This window comes from Rhodamnia argentea, chromosome 6, assembly GCF_020921035.1.
Source record: "Rhodamnia argentea isolate NSW1041297 chromosome 6, ASM2092103v1, whole genome shotgun sequence".
NCBI lineage: Eukaryota > Viridiplantae > Streptophyta > Magnoliopsida > Myrtales > Myrtaceae > Rhodamnia > Rhodamnia argentea.
In genome coordinates, this window is record NC_063155.1 from 21,866,308 (window position 1) to 21,884,399 (window position 18,092).

The following is an 18,092-nucleotide window of genomic DNA, read 5'->3' on the forward strand; positions in this document are numbered from 1 at the left end:
TTTACTTTAAATGAGAAACGTCATGATTCGAGCTAGAGGTGAGCACTAGGTCCGGTTCAACCCAGAAACCGACCAGTTTGGAATTGGGCTTTTAGGGAAAGGAAGGAAAAAAAACAAAAGCACTTGCACGCACATGGAGAATTGAACCACTTACCGAACCGGAACCAATCGGTTTGGTTCGCGGTTCCAATATCTTGGAATTGGGAGTCATAGGATTGGTTCTCAATTCTATACTAGGAATCGATTCACCTGGGAACCAATCACCCCCAATTTAAGCACAAGTCTGGCCCCCTCGAATTCGAGGGTTCGACTATTCAACCAGTTCTTGGAGTGGATCTAAATTCACTCTCTTGTGTCTGCTCAGCCAGTAGGTCCATCTAAAGCTGAACGAGGATGACCATCGAAATTTTGGGAAAATTGGTGGCTGTGTTTGATGCTCGATGGATCGAAGACAATATCTACGCGAGGTCCACATCTATGGCCGCACCCCGAGAGAGGAAATCAATTTCTGTGTGCTCACTCATTCCACCTCCAGGCTCCATCAACTACCCACCGAACTCCCATTGAACCCATACGGTCCACCATCAATTTTACCCACTGTTTTCTTCCCCACCCCCCAAGTTGCATGGCCACCTTCCAAAAGTCCCAACAATTTCCAATAAAACAAAAAAAAGAAAACCCAGAAAAGAAATAAAAAAGATCGATACGAAAATGAGAATTAATTATGTTTTTTGAAAGACTGTTAAATTCACAACTTATTCAAGATCACAAAAAAATAATTAAAAATTATTATGAGGTTCACTTCTTTAAATATTGTGGCTCGCAAAGTACCGCTGTTCTCACAGTCCGTCAAAAAATGTTTTGCTATGCTGGCAAAAACCGCTCTGAAAATCTCACTGCATGGCCACAAAACCACAAACGCACGCACAACCCTAGTCCAAGAGAAAAACACAAACCAACGTAGGAATCGCACGAACCATAGAAAACATAAACTCATGACGTGTACATCGTCTCCCCACCCATTTCCCTCGACATGCTCCTTTGACAATATCTAGCAGATTTGAACCATTTAAATCGATGCTATCTCTCCCTCCAGCTCTACACGATTGTTGTGGCCCAGACAAGAAAATGAAGAACGCCGATTTCTCGTTCGCTACTAGAGAAGATTCAAAGGAGACGAAGACCCAGATCGGCGACGAGAACGATCCCCGTCGCCACGACCCTGCATGCGCGCGTCCGGCGAGCAAAACCGCGGCATCGGCCGGCGAGCCGCGCGAGGAGTCTCCTCCCCCATCTCCAAGATTACCAGAGCATCGACAACCGCAGCCGCCGTTTGAGCATAATGCTCATATCGGTGAGGCCAAAGACGGCTTGGCACGGCCTCAGCCAGACAACGCGTGCAGCGGGCGGGAGAGGCTGAAGAGGCATCGGGGCGAGGTTGCGGGCCGGGTCCCGATACCCGACTTGTGGGGTCAAGAGATCTTCTTGAAGGACTGGATGGACTACTCAGCGTTCGACGCGTTTTTGGCACCGAAGGGGGTCGCCTCAGCCCGCGAGGTGCTGATGGCCGAGGGGCGGCGGCGGCAGGCGACTTCGAATCAGAGGCTGAAAATAGAGGGCAGGTGTTGATGATGAGGGACCCTATCGTTCATAAAGCTTCTTCCCATGGATCTCCGTGGAAATCAGGCCTGCGTTAAAACTTCAGTGAACTGCGGATTTTCACTTCTTTTCTATTGTAATGAACGCTGTGGTTCCCGGCGATTTAATTCATTCGATCAGGCTGTTTCCTTGCTTGTCCTTGTGCAATCGTAACGTTCGAGATATTAAGAATCGAAATTGTAAGCAGAATTAATTTCTTTCATCTTGTTTTTTTTATTCGTTTTATCGGGGAAAAGAGAAATTAAAGGATAACCGTCGATAAATGTCTTATCAATATTTAGTAAATCGGTGTCACTCTACATGTCCAATCATGATAGAAATATAGATACGAACCATATCAAAATTAATACGGGGACGACATATCAAAAGTTAAAATCCCACAATCAAAATAACTTTTGAGATTAATGAAATTGCTAGCGTATTGTTTTGGAAATTTATACTGCGCGCCCTATAAATTAAGGGATGCATGATAACCATTTCACCACTCTATTTTTCTAATTTTTTATTCTAGAGAACGAGTTTGGAACGTAAATTCGTTTGATGCCATAATTTTATTTTCCTATGTTTGGAATAAATTTTAGTCAAAAAATAGGTTTGGAATAGAAATGAGAAGTGAAAATTCTACTTTTTTCTTTGTGGAACGGAAATAGAAATAAGAATTTTTCTTATTGTTCACTCTCCGCTCTCTCAAGTCCCCGTCGTTGGCTGCCGTTTGGTGTTCTTTGACCGTTGGCTCCCCGATCTCCGGTTACCCCGACTAATTGTCATCCACCCGTCACAGTCCGTCGATCTTTGGCCACCGATTTCTAGCCTGCGGCCATCGGTTCCCCGATCTCCAGCCGCCGTCCGCCAATCGCATTTTGCCGATCTTCCGCCACCGTCTGTTGATAGCCGGTTTTCAACCGCCAACAATAGAAAAAAATGTTATGCTATTATCAAACGGAGTTCTGTTTCGGAAACAGAAATTCAGTGTTGTTGTCAAACGCATTTCTCTACTCAAAAACTCGTTTAGGAAATAGAACCAGAAAATTTTATTTCTGATCAGAAATAATTTTCGAAAACAAAAATTTATTTTGTCGCTTGGGCAAAATCCATCACCTCTTACCTCACGGCCACCTTCCCGCTCATGTCAGCACGACTCTCACCTACTTGTCCACGTTGCTTGTGTTCCACGAGAAATCCTAGCTCACAACCCAATCAAGCACTCGAGTTCCCTCACCACCTTAGCGGGTTAGGACGCGCACGATGACTATTTTATTTCTCTATTTTTTTTCAAACCTGTTTCCAAAACAAGTTTGGAACAAAAATTTGTTTGGTTGCAATTCTATTTTTTTGTTTTCAAAATAAAATTTTGTTCCATAAAAAGATTTGAAAAAGAAATGAGAAGTTAAAAATTTTAGCTTCTCTATTCCAAAAACAAAAATGAGAAAAGACCTTCGTTTTTTTTTTTTCAAGTCTTCGTCACACTCTCTTTGTTGTCCTTCCTTTGTCGGTCACCACCCACCGCTACCCCTCATTGACCTTCGTCGATCGCCCCCAACCACCGCCAGCTGTCATCGACCCCTACCCCCCCCAAGGCGCAACCACCGTCGCAGTAACCACCACCGTCGCAACCATCGTCGACATCCATCGTCCACCGCCCCTCGCTACCAACCACCGCCCTTCGACGCCAACCATCGTGAGTCATGACCATCGCCAATCACTATCGACCCCACCGCTGTCAATTACCGATCACCGGCGCCCATCGCCGGCCACCGTCAATCGCCCACCGCCACCCAACATCTTTGGTCGCCGCAATCGTTGCCGCCGACGGAGTAAAAAATAAATAATTTTTTTATTTTTAAACAACAAACAATATTTTATAATAATAATATTTTTTGAAAGATTTAAAAATATAAAAATGAAGTAAAAAATTTTTGTAGAAGATTTTGTGGTAATAATATTCTAGAAGTACAAATTTTCAATCGTTATTAAACGAGTTTCTGTTCTAGGAACGGAACTTTTATATCGTTATCAAATATATTTTTTTGCTCAAAAACTCATCCGGAAACTAGAAATAGGAAAATCAATTTCTGTCCGGAAATAGAATGGTTATCATGTGTGCCCTTAGTTCATGGACTCGCTCATTCTTCAAAGGCAATAATTTTAGAAGAAGAAATCTTGAAAATTGGAGCCTATGTTATAGGTCGGAACATGATTGGGTTCAGGTTGGGCCGACTATAAGCCGCCGAAATCGTATTGCACAGAAATGGCCAACATGGGCTCGACCATTTTCGACTCGTCGTGATCTCCCCCGGTTTGATTGACCTAGGGCGTCGCAAGGAAGCTCTCAACATGGATCAGGGCTTCTTTTAACTTCAGGCCCATATAATTGGGCCCAAAAAGCAGGTTGTTTCTGTTAGGGCTTCTTTTGTTATTAGGCCCACAGAGAATTGGGCCCAGCAAGCAGTTTGTTTCTGCTAGGGTTCACGGCGCCGCATATTTATGTTTGCTCCATCAGAAGTTGAAGAAACCTGACCGGCACCATCATCTTCTCTCGGGTACTCTCTCTTCTCTGCATCTTCATCGACTGCTCCTTAGTTAATCAGAATCTGTGTCGTTGCATCGGTGGTTCGGATCTGTAGCATCCTATGTTGTTCATCTGTAGCGTGTAAGAATTAGGGAAATTCTGGGTTCCGATTCAACTTGAAAATCGAGTGAGATTGGGTGATGTAGCTCATGCGTCGCTTCTATGCAAGTCTTTCATTGTGATAGCTTCGGCATTTCTTCCTGACACTTTGGTTTATGTTCCCAGGAGAGCAACTTTTTCGCATTCGGTCGGTAGAGTTTCCTGAATATGAGGTACGTGTCGATATAGTCTTGAAGCTGGGACGTTCGTATGGTCCCGCCTGATTGCTAACGTTGTGATAAGCATGTTGATTTGTGTGGGTTCATGGGTGGCTATAGTTGCCCGTGTTGTGTCTGCCAAAATGGCCAAGTAAGCAGGACCTTATGGTGGTTCACCAGTACTTGATCCGATGTGCGTGCTGTCTGTCGAATTGTTCTAAGTGGCGGGTGTCATTGAGTTATTTCCTTGACATTCTTTTTTAGTTCTGCATGCCTTCACCGGTGCATGAATTAGACTTTAACATTGTTTGATTGGGAAGTTGGGTGTAGGAGATAGTTTTGATTGAGTGCCTATATTTCTTATCTATTGCAAGAAGGTCAGTGAGTCATATTTGGTAATGTGGAGAAGCTACCCAGGTGGAAGGTTTCACCAGAGCTCCTTGCATTTTACTTGATGCGTGCCCTCATGAGCAATGACTTATTGGAGCTTCTCTTGACTAGGAGTTCCCTGCTAATGGCCATGAGAGAATAGTTTCTTTGGTATGAAGTCATTGGTTATTTTGTAGGGTAACGGCTAAGCTGGCATTAAAAAAATTGATTTTCCGGGGCTAACCAAATATATGCTGAATAAGTTGAAAGTTCTAGCCTATTTTGAAGTGTTTTCCCTCTAATTAGTATGTGATTCTCTGGTTATACCTTGTAAGAGCACATTTTTTCTCCTGCAGTAAGCTTCAGAGTGAAGCTCTTAGAGAAGCTATCTCGGGGATCTATAGTGATTGCAATGAGAAAAAACGGAATTTCACTGAGACCATTGAACTCCAAATTGGGTTGAAGAATTATGATCCCCAGAAAGACAAGCGTTTCAGTGGTTCTGTTAAGTTGCCACACATTCCTCGTCCGAAGATGAAGGTCTGCATGCTTGGTGATGCACAGCATGTGGAAGAGGTATCTTTTCTCTTGGTCTCTTAGTTCCTTGATTATTAAGCATATAATGTTGTTAAATAATCCTTTGGATGTTTTGTTGTATAACAACTATAAGCTTAAAGTGTGAGCCCAATGTGGTTAAATGCTTGTTCCACTGTTCTTTCTTTTTCTCAGCTGCTCTGCTTGTTTATGAGGTTAAATCCGATGCTGTAAGCGGATATTGCGCCTTGGCTGATCATTGAATTCACTACTCCTTTACGATTACTTGATGTTATTGGTTTTAATATAGCATCGAGAGATTTTAGGCCTTTTGACGTCATCCGGAGTCGTTCATTTCAGGCAGAGAAGATAGGCCTGGATTATATGGATGTGGAAGCGTTGAAGAAGCTTAACAAGAATAAGAAACTGGTCAAGAAACTGGCAAAGAAGTACCATGCCTTTTTGGCTTCAGAAGCTGTAATTAAGCAGATCCCCCGTCTTCTAGGCCCTGGTCTAAACAAGGCAGGCAAGTTCCTTTGTGTCTGAATTTGATTCATTTACTTAATGGGTTTTTATAGATGGAGACTCTCCACTCAAATGCAGTGCTGTCATCTTTTGCAGTTCATCGGGATATGGCTGTTGTTGACATTTTTACTGTTGTCAGTGCACATAGGGTTTCTTCTGGGCCTGCTTTATTATTATTTTTTCTTTTGGGGGGGTGGTGGGGGGTGTTGGGTGTTGTGGGATAAGCAGGACCTGCTTTATTTGCTGGTACATGAATGACCTTTCATTTTGCATTTGGAAGAGTTGCCCAATAATGATTCGGTCCTGACCCACCATTCTCTGATTCGCAATCACAGGGAAGTTCCCAACGCTGGTTACCCATCAGGAATCTCTGGAATCTAAGGTCAATGAGACAAAGGCCATGGTGAAGTTCCAACTAAAGAAGGTCCTTTGCATGGGTGTTGCCATCGGCAACGTCAGCATGGAAGAAAAACAGGTTTTCCAAAATGTTCAGCTGGGCGTGAATTTCCTTGTTTCCTTGCTGAAGAAAAACTGGCAGAATGTGAGTCAATTTACTTTTCTCAGCTATTTGAATTCATATTGGCATCAAATGTCTCACAAAAACCCCAACTACCTTTATAACCTTTTCCTTTTTGATCCGTCTCTCTCTCTCTCTCTCTCTCTCTCTCTCTCTCTCTCTCTCAGTACTGATATAAATCATGTGTTTTTTTTTTCTGGAACCAGGTCAAGTGTCTGCACTTGAAAAGCACAATGGGAAAGCCATATCGCGTTTTCTAAGCCATTTTGCTCAATCATTTGAAGAGTTTTGTAGGCAGAGAATTAGCCGGATTCCGGTGGTGGCTGGTTGGGATGGTTCTCTCTTTTGGTTTGTTTTTTCCTCAAAGATTATGCTATTCAATACATCTAAATTTTCGTAAAATTTGTATTTCAAAGACATTGATTTTTTTTTGGGTTTGGGCCGTTCCATCAATGATATACCTATGTAGGAATGCTCATAATAGACTGAATGCTTATTCTGTCGGTCCTCTCTCGAGGAGAGCTAAACCTGAGCAAAGCGTGTAACGAAGTAATGAAATGGATGGTCCGTGGCATGGGACGTCATCCTTGCATAGGAACGATCACAGGCCAACGGCACAGTATATTTGTATGGCGGTAGCGTTAATCTGAACTTAGTAAACATGAAATTGATTCAAGAGTCGATAAGATGTAGTCCGAACAGGAAATTGAAGTTGTATATGGGTGTACGAAATAGAAAAGCTGTTGGACAGCTCCTATATGTTTCTTTTAGCGCATTTACCGTGTGGCGCGCACTTCTTCGATGAACGTTTCTGTTTCGTGATGGCCTCTTTCGTGATTGCGTTAGGTGTGTGTGGAAAGGCGGCCGAAAACACTCGTGGGGTGTGAGTTTTACGTATGGATTTTCAATCTCTTGCAAAGCAAGAACTGACTGTTGGTTGAGTTGGTCTCCCCGTCAAGAGGGGCTAAATTAGGATCTACAGATTAAGTTGGTTGGTGCTCCATTAGTCCTTATGTCGTATCAAGATTAAGTTGGTTGGTGCTCCCTTTGATTCCTTGAGCACGTGGAAACAACAATGGTCCAATGTCTACTGAAAAGACCAGTCACTTGGGTTGTGTCCAAAAGTCAGGGCTGCTGCGGGCAGGCTTAATGTTTAACAGATTAGCCCCAACCCATAAGGAAAACAGAAATAAAAGACCAAATAGGGGAAAAGTCACTTCGGGTTTTTTTTTTAGTTACTTAAAAAAAAGAAAAAAGTCATGATTTTGGTTTTTGCTGGTGTTGGGATTCTGGTGCTAGTTGCGTATGTGTTTAGTTTTTTTTTAATGGGTTTAACAAAGATTGAAGCCCCAACCCATTAAGGAAAACGGATAATATTTGAAAGACTTTTGGTTTATTATAATTTTTGTTGCTCATTTCCTCAATCCTCAATTTTGACGAAATGGGATCCCGGAATCTTTCCAATGTGTCCGCTCAAAAAGGAACTTATAATGTGGTTTTGTGCGTGACGCTGCCTAGCTAAACTTGAATCTAATCTATGTAGATGTAAAATTGTAAATCCCATGTAGAATTGCGTATCTTAGGGAGACGATGATACACATAATGAATCAGAGATATAGCGGGGAAAAAGTCGAAGGGAGGAGGACTTGGTGAAATGAGAATGGGGGGGTTATGCGAGGTTAGGTTAGGTTTTGGCTCTTTTCGGAGCGGGGGGAGGGGCATCTTTCGGACCCGAAGCTTTGGCCAGATGCCAAGAGCCGTTCTTTTGTTTCGGGGTCGCCATCGCACCCCACTCTCGGTCTTTTTCCACGTGGAGGAGCGGGCGGGACGATTTCGACGTCAAAATACCACGTGCAAAAAAAAAAAGAAAGAAAGAAAGAAAATCGGGAAATAGATCGGACAGAACCCGATTTCAAACCCGATAATGACGGGCGTAGGAGTAGGGGGTCCGGCCCGCAGACGCCGCCTATAAAACGAGGGGGGGCACGCGCGCACGGCATAGCACACCGCTGCCCTCCTCCGCTTCAGAAACTTTTTTCCCCTTTGTTCTTGTTATTCAGCGCTTCCCCCATCCAGAAGAAAACCCTACCAAACTCCTCCGGCGCTCTTCCTCGCTCCCTCTCGGTACTCTCTCTCTCTCTCTCTCTCGTGAGGTCGTGCATGTGCATCTGTGGCTTTGATCTCTCCTGCATGTTGGTTGCTGTATCTGCATAGCCTTTGATCTGCCTGCGCTGCCTGCGCTGCCTGCGTTGTTCAATCTGTAGCCGCGCCGTCGGCTGTTTTTTTTTTTCTGGAGCTCTCCGCCGTCTGATCTCGTGGTCCTTCTTTGGTTTTGATCTTCCCCCCTATGCTTCAGAACACGCGACTGGTTGTCGTTTTGGTTGGTGGAAGGGGCGTTTTCTCTGCGTTGGTTTGATTTGCCCCGATTGTCTGTTTTTTTTTTTTTTCGAGAGAGAATCCCCTCCTCTCTCTTTTGAGACGCGGGACTGCCGAATTCACGAGCCTTGGGGGTTCTCTTTTGCCCCGACTTCCGCTCTTTTTGAGCTGGGTTAGATATAGATTGTGGGCGGGAGAGGCAAAAGAGAGTGGTGAGTCGTGCTTTCCTGGCTTCTAGTTTTTGCCTGAGAGAAATGATGAGGTGTCCGTGCCTGCAGAAGTTAGCATATCAAGTTGAAAAATCTATTCTTTCGGATCATAGAGTTCGATAATTGTAGTTGGTTAATCCATCTAATTGATGAGGATACGGCCAACGATTATCATTGCAAATTTTTGGCAGATATATGTGCTCTTAGCTATGGAATTCCTTTTCAAACTTTTAATGTTTCCCCCACTTGAGCTGCGGTAGTGTGATTTTTCCTTTTTTCAGAGGAAAGATCTCGCACCAACCCTCGTGATGTGAGTTTGAGGGTCGCCACTGCGTCTAGCGATTTGCTGTTGACGGTTGAACTCGAATGCCTGCACTAGTTATTTTGTGTGGAGCGTCAAGTGAGGACTGGGGAGCCTTTGAGCTCGTGTCTTCTCATAATGCTCCGTAGATCAATTTTGCCTTGTTTAGCATGGGATTGGGAAGCTTTTCGGCTCCATTCCCTCATGAATTTGCACGAGGCTGACACTTACTCTCTCTCATTCGGATCGCTTGATGGATGGTTTCCTCGTGAAATTCTGTTGCTTGTGAAAAGTCGGTTTTTACCCTCCTTTTTTTTCGTTAGGAAAGAGATGGATAAGTTTGATTGTTGATGAAAGGAGCTAATCATTCGATTCTTCTGTGAAAAGGAATGGCCATCCCTCTTTTCTTATTTATGAGCGCAAGGAGTATGCAATATGTATCCTTGCTTTGCTTGAATGTACTCCCAGATATTAGAGCTAGTTGCAGAAGCGATCGAACGTCCTATTTCCACATGTTAATGTATGATCATTTTAGCATATTATTGTAAAACATCAAGTCTTGCGTAATGTCTTCTCCTTTTCTGTTGCTTTTCTGATTGGGCTATGAATGCACTCCTGCTTGACCTGTTGTATTACTCTGTGTACAGCTGCTAAAGATGTCGGCGGTGTCTCTGTCTTCCCCCTGCATGGTCAGAGTTGCACCACCGAGGATCAATAGTGCCATCATCAAGAACCCATCTTCGCTTGGATCTGTGAATAGCGTCTCAAAGTCGTTCCGCTTGAAGTCGTCCCCTGGTTTTAGAGCATCTATGGCTGTGTACAAGATTAAGCTCATCGGACCAGACGGCCAAGAGAATGAGTTTGATGCGCCTGATGACACGTACATTCTCGACTCCGCTGAAAACGCAGGGGTTGAGCTGCCCTACTCATGCAGGGCTGGAGCTTGCTCTACTTGTGCAGGGAAGATGGTGAGCGGTATGGTGGATCAGAGCGATGGCTCGTTCCTCGACGAGAACCAAATGAAAGAGGGTTATCTACTAACCTGTGTATCGTACCCGACTTCTGATTGTGTGATTCACACCCACAAGGAAGGTGAACTGTACTGAATGTTCTCGCTTTCGGATTGAAGTAGGGCTTGCTTATGTCGTTTGTAGCTTTTGGCAGCGAAGGATGATCATTAATGGCTCTGAGGAACTCTTCATTGTCGTGCGTAGCTTCCTGGTATATGTTCTTATGATGTTCTTCTGTTGGAGATAGTGTCGCATACTTAATAACCTGCCCTGAAGATGATGGGAGACTTTGCACGGGCTCTCCTGTCTAATCGTTTTATGCCTAGGATAAACTTCTTTCAAGGATGTTTGCCGGAGAATCTAAGGAAGAGGAAGACAAAGTGTGTTGTAATCTTGTCTAAGTTGAGGTGAAGATTTAGCCGAAGTTGGAATTTTTTTCGTTTAGAAAAGCGCATCTCGATTAGATCAAGTATGAATCCAAAGGAACACAAGTCTTCTCATGGTCCGATGTTCATATTTACTTTCTCTCCTCCGATCAAAAGCGAAAGTAAAATCTTAAATGTAGTTTGATACGGAGAGCTCTTTGGTTACTAGCGTTATTAACAATTCTTGGTGCTTGGCTTAATAGTAAGTTCCACAATGTTGGAAAACTGATCAATAATTATCGACTTTTATGTTTCCTTTGTTTTGTGAATGGTGAATTAATGATTTGAAAAGTACTTTTCTAAAACCGATCGATTATGGTTTATGAAAAATAAGTGAACGGAAATATTTTTACCGTCCGTGGGAATGTGTAAACATAGTTATTGTCGATCATGAAAATATTTTTTATTGATTAATCATTTCAAGCGATATAAATTATTATTTTTACGAAAATATTTTTAAATAATATATTTTTCGTGAAATAAACGGAGTCTTAGAATCATTGGACTTCGACGATAGTGGACTTATATATGAAATATTACTAATGCTTATTGATATGAGAAAGAAAATTGGAAGAATAGGCAGTACCGTAAACTCGTGCTTCTGTTTTATTGTGTGTATAGGTATTAAAAAGGGTGGGAAGATAAAAATGGAAAAATAACAAATGATTCTTGAACTTTGGTTCAATGTACAATGTGATTTTGAACTTTTAAGTTAGTTCAATGTGGTTCATGGACTATAGATCAATTGGCAATGTGGTTCCCGAACTTTTGATACATTGTCAATTTAGTCATTGACTCATATGCAAATGTTCAATGTTTTCCCTAAACTTAAATTAGTGGAAGTATGACATTAAATATTTTTCATATAGTTCAGAAACTAAATTAAATATATACCAAAATTCCAGAGACGACATTGAATAATTTAAAAGTTCTTTAGACCATATTATACATTAGGTTAAAATTTTGTGTCATTATCTCGAACATCACCGCTAGCGGTGAAATAATCAAGTATATGGTTGCCACTTACATGTAAGGAAGATTGGTGTTTAGCGGCAAAGTCTGACTTTACTAAGAGAAGACATTTTGTTCATCAAACTCCATTTGTTTAGTAGAAAAATGAATGATTTGAAAATTATTTTTCAAAAAAGGATCGTTTATAGCACCACAAAAATGATTGGACTCAAAATATTTCCATTGTCTGGGAGAAAATGTCTAGGCCTAAATTTTTCGTCAATAAAGAAAATATTTTTTACTTACTAATTATTCCAAGAGATACAACCGATCAATTTATTTAAAAAATATTATCTAAATCATTCATTTTTCGTGAAATAATCAAAAGCCGCTAAAAATTCGATTTCCGGTGGCTAGCCAAATAAATGCTGAATTAGTCGAAAGTGCCCCCGTGTTTTGAAGTATTTTCCCTCCAAAGAACGGGTGATTTTCTGGCTATAGCTTCTAAGAGCATTTTTTTAGCGATTCCGACGAGAGGAAGCGGAAGTTTGCCGAGACCATTGAACTTCCAGATTGGTTTGAAGAGTTACGATCTGCAGAAAGACGAGCGTTCTGGTTGGTTCTGTTAAGTCGCCGCGCATTCCCCATCGGAAGATGAAGAAGGTATGCACAGCATGTAGAAGAAGAGGTGATCTTCATGGCTGCTGTCGGTCTCTTAGTTTCCTTGACTAGTAGGCATATGATGCCTGTTATCATCAGCTTAAAGCGTGAGCCCAATGTGGTTTGATGCTTGCTCGACTCTCCTTTCTTTTTTCTCAGCTGCTCTGCTTGTTCACGGGGTTTAAAACCAGTGCTTTACGCAGATATCGTGCCTCGGTCGATCGCCGAGTTCGCAACTCTCCTCGACCTTTTCTTGATTGTATTGGTTTCCACTGTGACATCAAGAGATTTCAGGCCTTTTGATGTGATAATGGAGAAATTCATTTCAGGCAGAGAAGATAGGCCTTGATGGAAGAAGGTCAGCAACAAGAAGAAGCTGGACAAGAAACTGGCGAAGTAAGTATCATTCCTCTTTTGGCTTCAGAAGCTGCAACTAAAGCAGATAAAAACAAGGCAGGCAAGTTCCTTCCTGTCTAAATTTGATCTATTCACTTCATGGATTCTTGTATATGGAGACTCCGCCCCTCGGACACAGCGTCTTCGTCTTTCGCAGTTCATCGGGATATGGATGTTGCCGGCATTCGGCTTTGTCAGGCGGGGGGATACATTAGTGCCGATGGATTCTCAAGCAAGGAAAATCCCCGATGTAACTCAAGTAATCGGCTTTTCAAAAGCAACGACACTAAATTTCCCGGTAAGCCAAATATTCTGCTCATGCAAGTGTCCAAATTCAGACGGTTTTGTGATTCGATTAGAACTTTAACCGGCATACCGGCCAAAAGACGAGAATTTTGAACCAGAATGAATGTAGGGATGGATGAAGCTTGTCCACGCCCGTCGAGAAGAAGCCGAGGCATTCGCGGCTTTTGCTTGTGGATTCTGCGATAAGAAACAGGGCCAGAGTTTTCGCCAGATGACAGAATCCATTGTTGTTCCAACAGAGAAAACAGACAAGACACAACATCAGAGAAACATGACTAGTTTCACATGGAGGGTAAATGTAAAGTCGAGAGCAGACGGAGCATTAAGTTGAACATTTTCTTTTTTTTTTTTTTTTTTTTTTATTTTCTTACTGTTTGCCATAAATTAATAAGGACCCCCACTTAAGTCCGAGAAACACGTTGGGAGGGTTTTGAATCTTCAACCAACTACCTTAAGGTCAAAGGCTCAAGCCAACGCTGTCTGGGTAGAGTTAAACATTTTCTTTATGTTTTGCCATTAAATTAAAGAAAGCAACTTTTCGAAAAATTTTTATATGAATTAATTAGTTTCTTCCTGATAAATAGAAATTGCTGTAGAAATTATTTGTTGTTTTTTTTGGGTTTTGCGTACCAACTTTTGGAGGTCGATAAACACAAATAAAAGAAAAAAAAAAACCCAAAATAAACAAGAGCGGTCGGCTTTGCTTAAAACCCCCTCCTCTCTCTCTCTCTCTCTCACTAGGGTTTTAGCGTCAACCTGTTCGCGGGAGGAAGGGAAAGAAGGCCCATCTCGCGCTCCCAAACTACAAATACTTGCCCATTCTTCTTCATCTTCTTCTTCTTCTTCCTCATCATGATATTCCGCTCCAGTTCCATCCTCCTGCAAAACCCTAGTCTCCCCTTCATCGGAAATGGTTGGTTTTGTTACCGGAGCTGCCGTTGATGAAGAGCAAGACGGCTCCAATCAGACTTCCGACCCGAAAGGAATCGGCAATCCGCTCGCCCTCCTCGATCAGAAGATTAGCGACTTGTCTTTCGCCGACTCGTTCCTGGATTTCGAGTCCATTCAGAGCTGGTTCGAGGACATTCCGATGGAGCCGGCGGCCGCGCTGCCTGGGAACTTGGATGGTGTGAAAGTTGAGGAAGGGCCCTGCGGTCGTGAAGGTGCGGAGGAGGTGTTGAAACCTGGGTCTGAGCTAAAGTCCGGCGCTTGCGAGGCGGTGACTGGAGTTTTCAGTTCTGCGGTGAAGGTTGAGGAGGAGGATTGGGAAAAGTTGGGGCCTTTAGGCGGTTCTATTGAGGAAAACTTGGGGAGGGTCAGTTTGGCCTGTGGTTCTGGGGTTCCGGTGGTTGCTGATGGTATCTCTGTAAAGACTGAAGTGGGAAGTGATGATGGCGGGTATGATAGTATTTTAGTGCCTGCTAGTGGTTTCGAGAGTGATGACACGGTAAATGCAGTGAAGGGGGAACAGATGTTTGGCGATGATCATGAAGGCTCTAGTTCAACTTCGTTGTTGTCCTCCACTAGTAGTGACGGCGATGCTGACACCGATGACGGCGATGATGGCAGGGAGGAAGAGAGGGAGAGGGTGGACATAAAAGGAAATGTGGATGAAACGGGTGAAATGGAAGAAGGTGAAATACGGGAAGTTGATGGAGGAGATGAATCGGGTGAGGAGACGAACAATAAAGACAGTGATGAAGAAGGTCAGGTCATAGAGGATATGTTTAGTTGGAGTGATGCTGAAGATGAAGATGATGGTGTTGCCGGCACTGGTGCTAAAGGCGAACCCATCAGGTCAAAAAATGAGGTCAAGGTAAATCTCGATTCTTATAGCTAATATCGGTTTGTTTCTTGGTGCTGACTCTTTTCTTCTTGTATTTTCAACTTTGTGAATCGTGATGAATGCTAGATTTAGTCAAGTAAACTAGCGCAATGGTGGTATTAGAGACCATATTGACATTCCAATTGATGGAGAGGTACTCAATTTGTTCGGTGTTACTGTATTCATATGTGGATATTTGCAGTCTGTGAATTTGCTGTCATTGTCTGCATAATCTGGTGTCCATAGCTTTGGTTGTTTAGATCAAGTGGTAGGGACTGATCAGCGTAAATTCAAATCATTACTGGATATGATGCGACTATAGCTATTTCTTGTGTTCTTCATTTACATTCACAAGTTCGTCAGGCAAACCTTTTTCCACCTGACCAGCTTATTTTCAGGCTTCTGTACAACGTTATTTCGGAAGTTTTGCGATTTGTCAGTGGTGATAATGCAAATTATGTCGCTACAAACGGTTTTTTGACATTTTCTATCTTTTGGAATTGCAGTTTCTCCCTCCAGTTCCTCCTGTAAATGCAACACTGCAGCCGCATCATCAGATGTCACCAGTTGGAGTTGTTCTATCGGTATAGGCCAATTCCATAAACTTTATTTACTCTTTGAAGCTATCTCATGATATGCATAATCAACTACTCTTAGGAGTCTATAATGTTGGTACAGTTAGAAGTAATCTACATTCAGGACCATTTTGCCGTTCTTTTTGATTTTTTTGGGCAAGATTGTTTAGTAATGGTACTCTATAATTTACAGATTTTAGGAGCCCAAGTTGTTGTTGAAGGGGTGGAGAAGCACAGTCCCCTTAATGAGGGTTCTATTCTTTGGATCACTGAGACCAGAACCCCATTGGGGCTGGTGGATGAAATTTTTGGACCCGTCAAAAACCCTTACTATATTGTAAGATACAATTCGGAAGCTGAAGTCCCTGCCAGCATCCACCAAGGCACTTCGATCTCTTCTATTCCAGAATTTGCCAGTTTGGTGCTTAATGAGAAAAATCTGTACAAGAAAGGATATGATGCCTCAGGTGAGAATGACGAAGAGCTGTCAGAGGAGGCAGAGTTTTCAGATGATGAGAAAGAGGCCGAGTACAGGAGAATGCAGAGAATGGCAAAGAGGGGCACCAACATGGATGACCAAAGAGCTGAAAACAGGAAAAACAACAAAAAGAAGGTTAGAAGTAGGGAATCGAACTGGAAAAATGGCAAACCTTCGCCACAGCAACTGCCAGCGAGAGTGGGTCAGCACGTATTAAATCAAACTCAGCATCAAATCTCACCTACAGCTGCACCCCTGGATTATGGCAATTTCACAACATCCTCTGCCATTCAACCGGGTAATATGGGTGGAATTGGCACAAATTCACCATTTCCGCTCATGCAGCCGAACAGTGGCTCTATTCTACCGCTACATGACTCTTGGGTGAACAGCTTGCCTTTGCAACAACCAATGGGTGCCATTTCTTCTAATGGAATTCCGATTGGAATGCCATGGCCTCCACGTGGGAGTCAATTTCCATTTCAAATGCCTCTTCCGAACCAAATGCCATTTCAGCAGCAGTTTGACCTGAGCCAGACATTGCTTCCCAACATGGTCCTACCGATGGGGCAGTCGAATACATTAGGGCCTGGTTTGGTACCTTGGCCCAATCCCATGGGTCAAAACAACTGCAACCAAATGACAGTTGGGGTTGGTGCATTTGGCCAAAGTAGTCATCCAATTTTCAATGCCAGAGGACAAGGATTTCAGTTCAATGGAACCCTAGTTGATCAGAGCAGTTACACACAGCCACGTGCTGCAGCTCCCTGTCCAACTGATGCTCTGGGACCATTCAAGCAGCGTGGTCCGTCCTTCGGCCGTGGGAAGAAACCGTATCGTGGAAGAGGCAGTCGATTTTCAGGTGGTAGAAGCCAGCAGCGTCCTCACTGACAGTTGTGGCGGCTGTTCATAGTGTCTATGCGGTGGTTTAATTGCAGGCTGCAGCAATCATGCCTCGAGCCTTCTAGCAAGAAAGAAAGTATAATGTGATGGTGCAGGGAAAGTGGTAATTATAATTTATTGGTTCATTATGAGAAATTCCACTCCCTTATGCAAGTCGACTGTCGTGAATTTTTGTTTTGTGGGCATCACATGTTCTCTTTGTATTTAGAGTTGCTATATGCAATTTTCCTGTTGGCTCTCCGCTGTATTGATGCAAGACATAGTTTTAATGCATATGCTTCAAAGATGAGAGATCTTCATGATTATTTGCTGGAGAAAGTAGACTTAAAAAGGAATGTTTAATGTGCCGAAGAAGAGCTAACTCACAGTTTGCGGTTCAATACGAGAGACTCTTCCTCGTCATCTTATCCGACATGGTCTCTAGCGATTTCTTCGTTTTGCGACACACCGCATGCTGTTCTCTTTGTATTTAAGAGTTTCTACTGGCGATGTACATGTCGGCTAACTGCTGTTAATGCAAGACATCGTTTATACGGTAGCCTTCCTCAAAACTTTCCTGGAAATTGTCAGGAATGGAGGGAAAAAAGTTGATGGAGCATGAGACACTGGAGTGTAATCTTTGCCATGAGAGGACATGGTCTGCGGTTTCTTCTTTTTCTGGTGTTGTGTCAAAAAGTGTATGTTGGGAAGGAAGACCTCATGGATTGATGTGCGGTCCCGCGATTCTGAGTGATTAAAACTGCTGTTTTATGATTTTTTTTTTTTTTGTTGTGGTTGCATTTCTCTGACTTTGATTAGTATGATGCGATCATCAATTACCGACATCTCAATTGGCAGCTAACAGTAAAGCAAAATTACAGTCGAGGGGTCAATGGAAGCGCCATTTTTATACATAGAGAAGGCTCAAAACCGTCCTTGCACTCTTTAATGGGGGACACTGTTTGTTCTTCAAGTAATCTTTTAGTGATTTTTTCACCTATTGTTGTTGGATGTGGACCGTCAGGAATCTGAGCTGGGAACCGGAAATTCGACGTGGATACAAGTAGAAACGATTTATAGAAACTAAAACAAAGAAAAAGGGTGCATAAGTGCTGGGGCAAACAGAATATATATATTTCGCACTATTACGGATACGAAAATAATGGGAAAAATTGAATTCCATTTTCAATTAAGAAATAAGATTGAATACGACTGAAAAAAAAAAAGCGATAAATAAAATAGAAAAAGATACTTAAAAATAATAATAA

General features: G+C 42.7%; 4 protein-coding genes across 5 annotated transcripts; all 4 read left to right on the forward strand.

Moving 5' to 3' along the window:
- Positions 1-1,027: 1,027 nt before the first annotated feature.
- Positions 1,028-1,865, forward strand: LOC115734442 (protein BIC2-like). Its single transcript, XM_048280842.1, has 2 exons — positions 1,028-1,645; positions 1,680-1,865. The coding sequence occupies exon 1, from the start codon at positions 1,078-1,080 to the stop codon at positions 1,627-1,629; it is 552 nt and encodes a 183-aa protein (XP_048136799.1). The 5' UTR covers positions 1,028-1,077; the 3' UTR covers positions 1,630-1,645; positions 1,680-1,865.
- A 2,265-nt stretch (positions 1,866-4,130) lies between these two features.
- On the forward strand, positions 4,131-6,862 carry LOC115734545 (60S ribosomal protein L10a). Its single transcript, XM_030665399.2, has 6 exons — positions 4,131-4,199; positions 4,454-4,500; positions 5,211-5,430; positions 5,749-5,914; positions 6,249-6,454; positions 6,637-6,862. The coding sequence occupies exons 2-6, from the start codon at positions 4,496-4,498 to the stop codon at positions 6,688-6,690; spliced, it is 651 nt and encodes a 216-aa protein (XP_030521259.1). The 5' UTR covers positions 4,131-4,199; positions 4,454-4,495; the 3' UTR covers positions 6,691-6,862.
- A 1,563-nt stretch (positions 6,863-8,425) lies between these two features.
- Positions 8,426-10,621, forward strand: LOC115734546 (ferredoxin, root R-B1-like). Of its 2 annotated transcripts, none has more exons than XM_048279847.1 (2): positions 8,426-8,557; positions 9,967-10,621. In XM_048279847.1, exon 2 carries the CDS (start codon positions 9,973-9,975, stop codon positions 10,420-10,422), a length of 450 nt encoding a protein of 149 aa, XP_048135804.1. In that variant the 5' UTR covers positions 8,426-8,557; positions 9,967-9,972; the 3' UTR covers positions 10,423-10,621. The 2 variants fall into 2 exon arrangements, with proteins under 2 accessions (XP_048135804.1, XP_030521260.1); XM_030665400.2 differs by having other exon boundaries at positions 8,428-8,554; positions 9,964-10,621.
- Positions 10,622-13,786: 3,165 nt separating this feature from the next.
- On the forward strand, positions 13,787-17,157 carry LOC115734543 (H/ACA ribonucleoprotein complex non-core subunit NAF1-like). Its single transcript, XM_030665394.2, has 3 exons — positions 13,787-14,880; positions 15,396-15,473; positions 15,658-17,157. The coding sequence occupies exons 1-3, from the start codon at positions 13,975-13,977 to the stop codon at positions 16,831-16,833; spliced, it is 2,160 nt and encodes a 719-aa protein (XP_030521254.1). The 5' UTR covers positions 13,787-13,974; the 3' UTR covers positions 16,834-17,157.
- The last annotated feature ends 935 nt before the right edge of the window (positions 17,158-18,092 follow it).

What these genes read in the sequence shown, in the direction of transcription:
- LOC115734442 (XM_048280842.1), top strand. Translation starts at nt 1,078, where the DNA reads ATGCTATCTCTCCCTCCAGCTCTACACGATTGTTGTGGCCCAGACAAG.
- LOC115734545 (XM_030665399.2), top strand. An exon ending in ATGCACAGCATGTGGAAGAG is followed by an intron (nt 5,431 to 5,748) that starts GTATCTTTTCTC and finishes CGTTCATTTCAG; the next exon opens with GCAGAGAAGATAGGCCTGGA. An exon ending in TGAAGAAAAACTGGCAGAAT is followed by an intron (nt 6,455 to 6,636) that starts GTGAGTCAATTT and finishes TTCTGGAACCAG; the next exon opens with GTCAAGTGTCTGCACTTGAA.
- LOC115734546 (XM_048279847.1), top strand. Translation starts at nt 9,973, where the DNA reads ATGTCGGCGGTGTCTCTGTCTTCCCCCTGCATGGTCAGAGTTGCACCA.
- LOC115734543 (XM_030665394.2), top strand. Translation starts at nt 13,975, where the DNA reads ATGGTTGGTTTTGTTACCGGAGCTGCCGTTGATGAAGAGCAAGACGGC. An exon ending in GGTCAAAAAATGAGGTCAAG is followed by an intron (nt 14,881 to 15,395) that starts GTAAATCTCGAT and finishes TTGGAATTGCAG; the next exon opens with TTTCTCCCTCCAGTTCCTCC. An exon ending in CAGTTGGAGTTGTTCTATCG is followed by an intron (nt 15,474 to 15,657) that starts GTATAGGCCAAT and finishes TATAATTTACAG; the next exon opens with ATTTTAGGAGCCCAAGTTGT.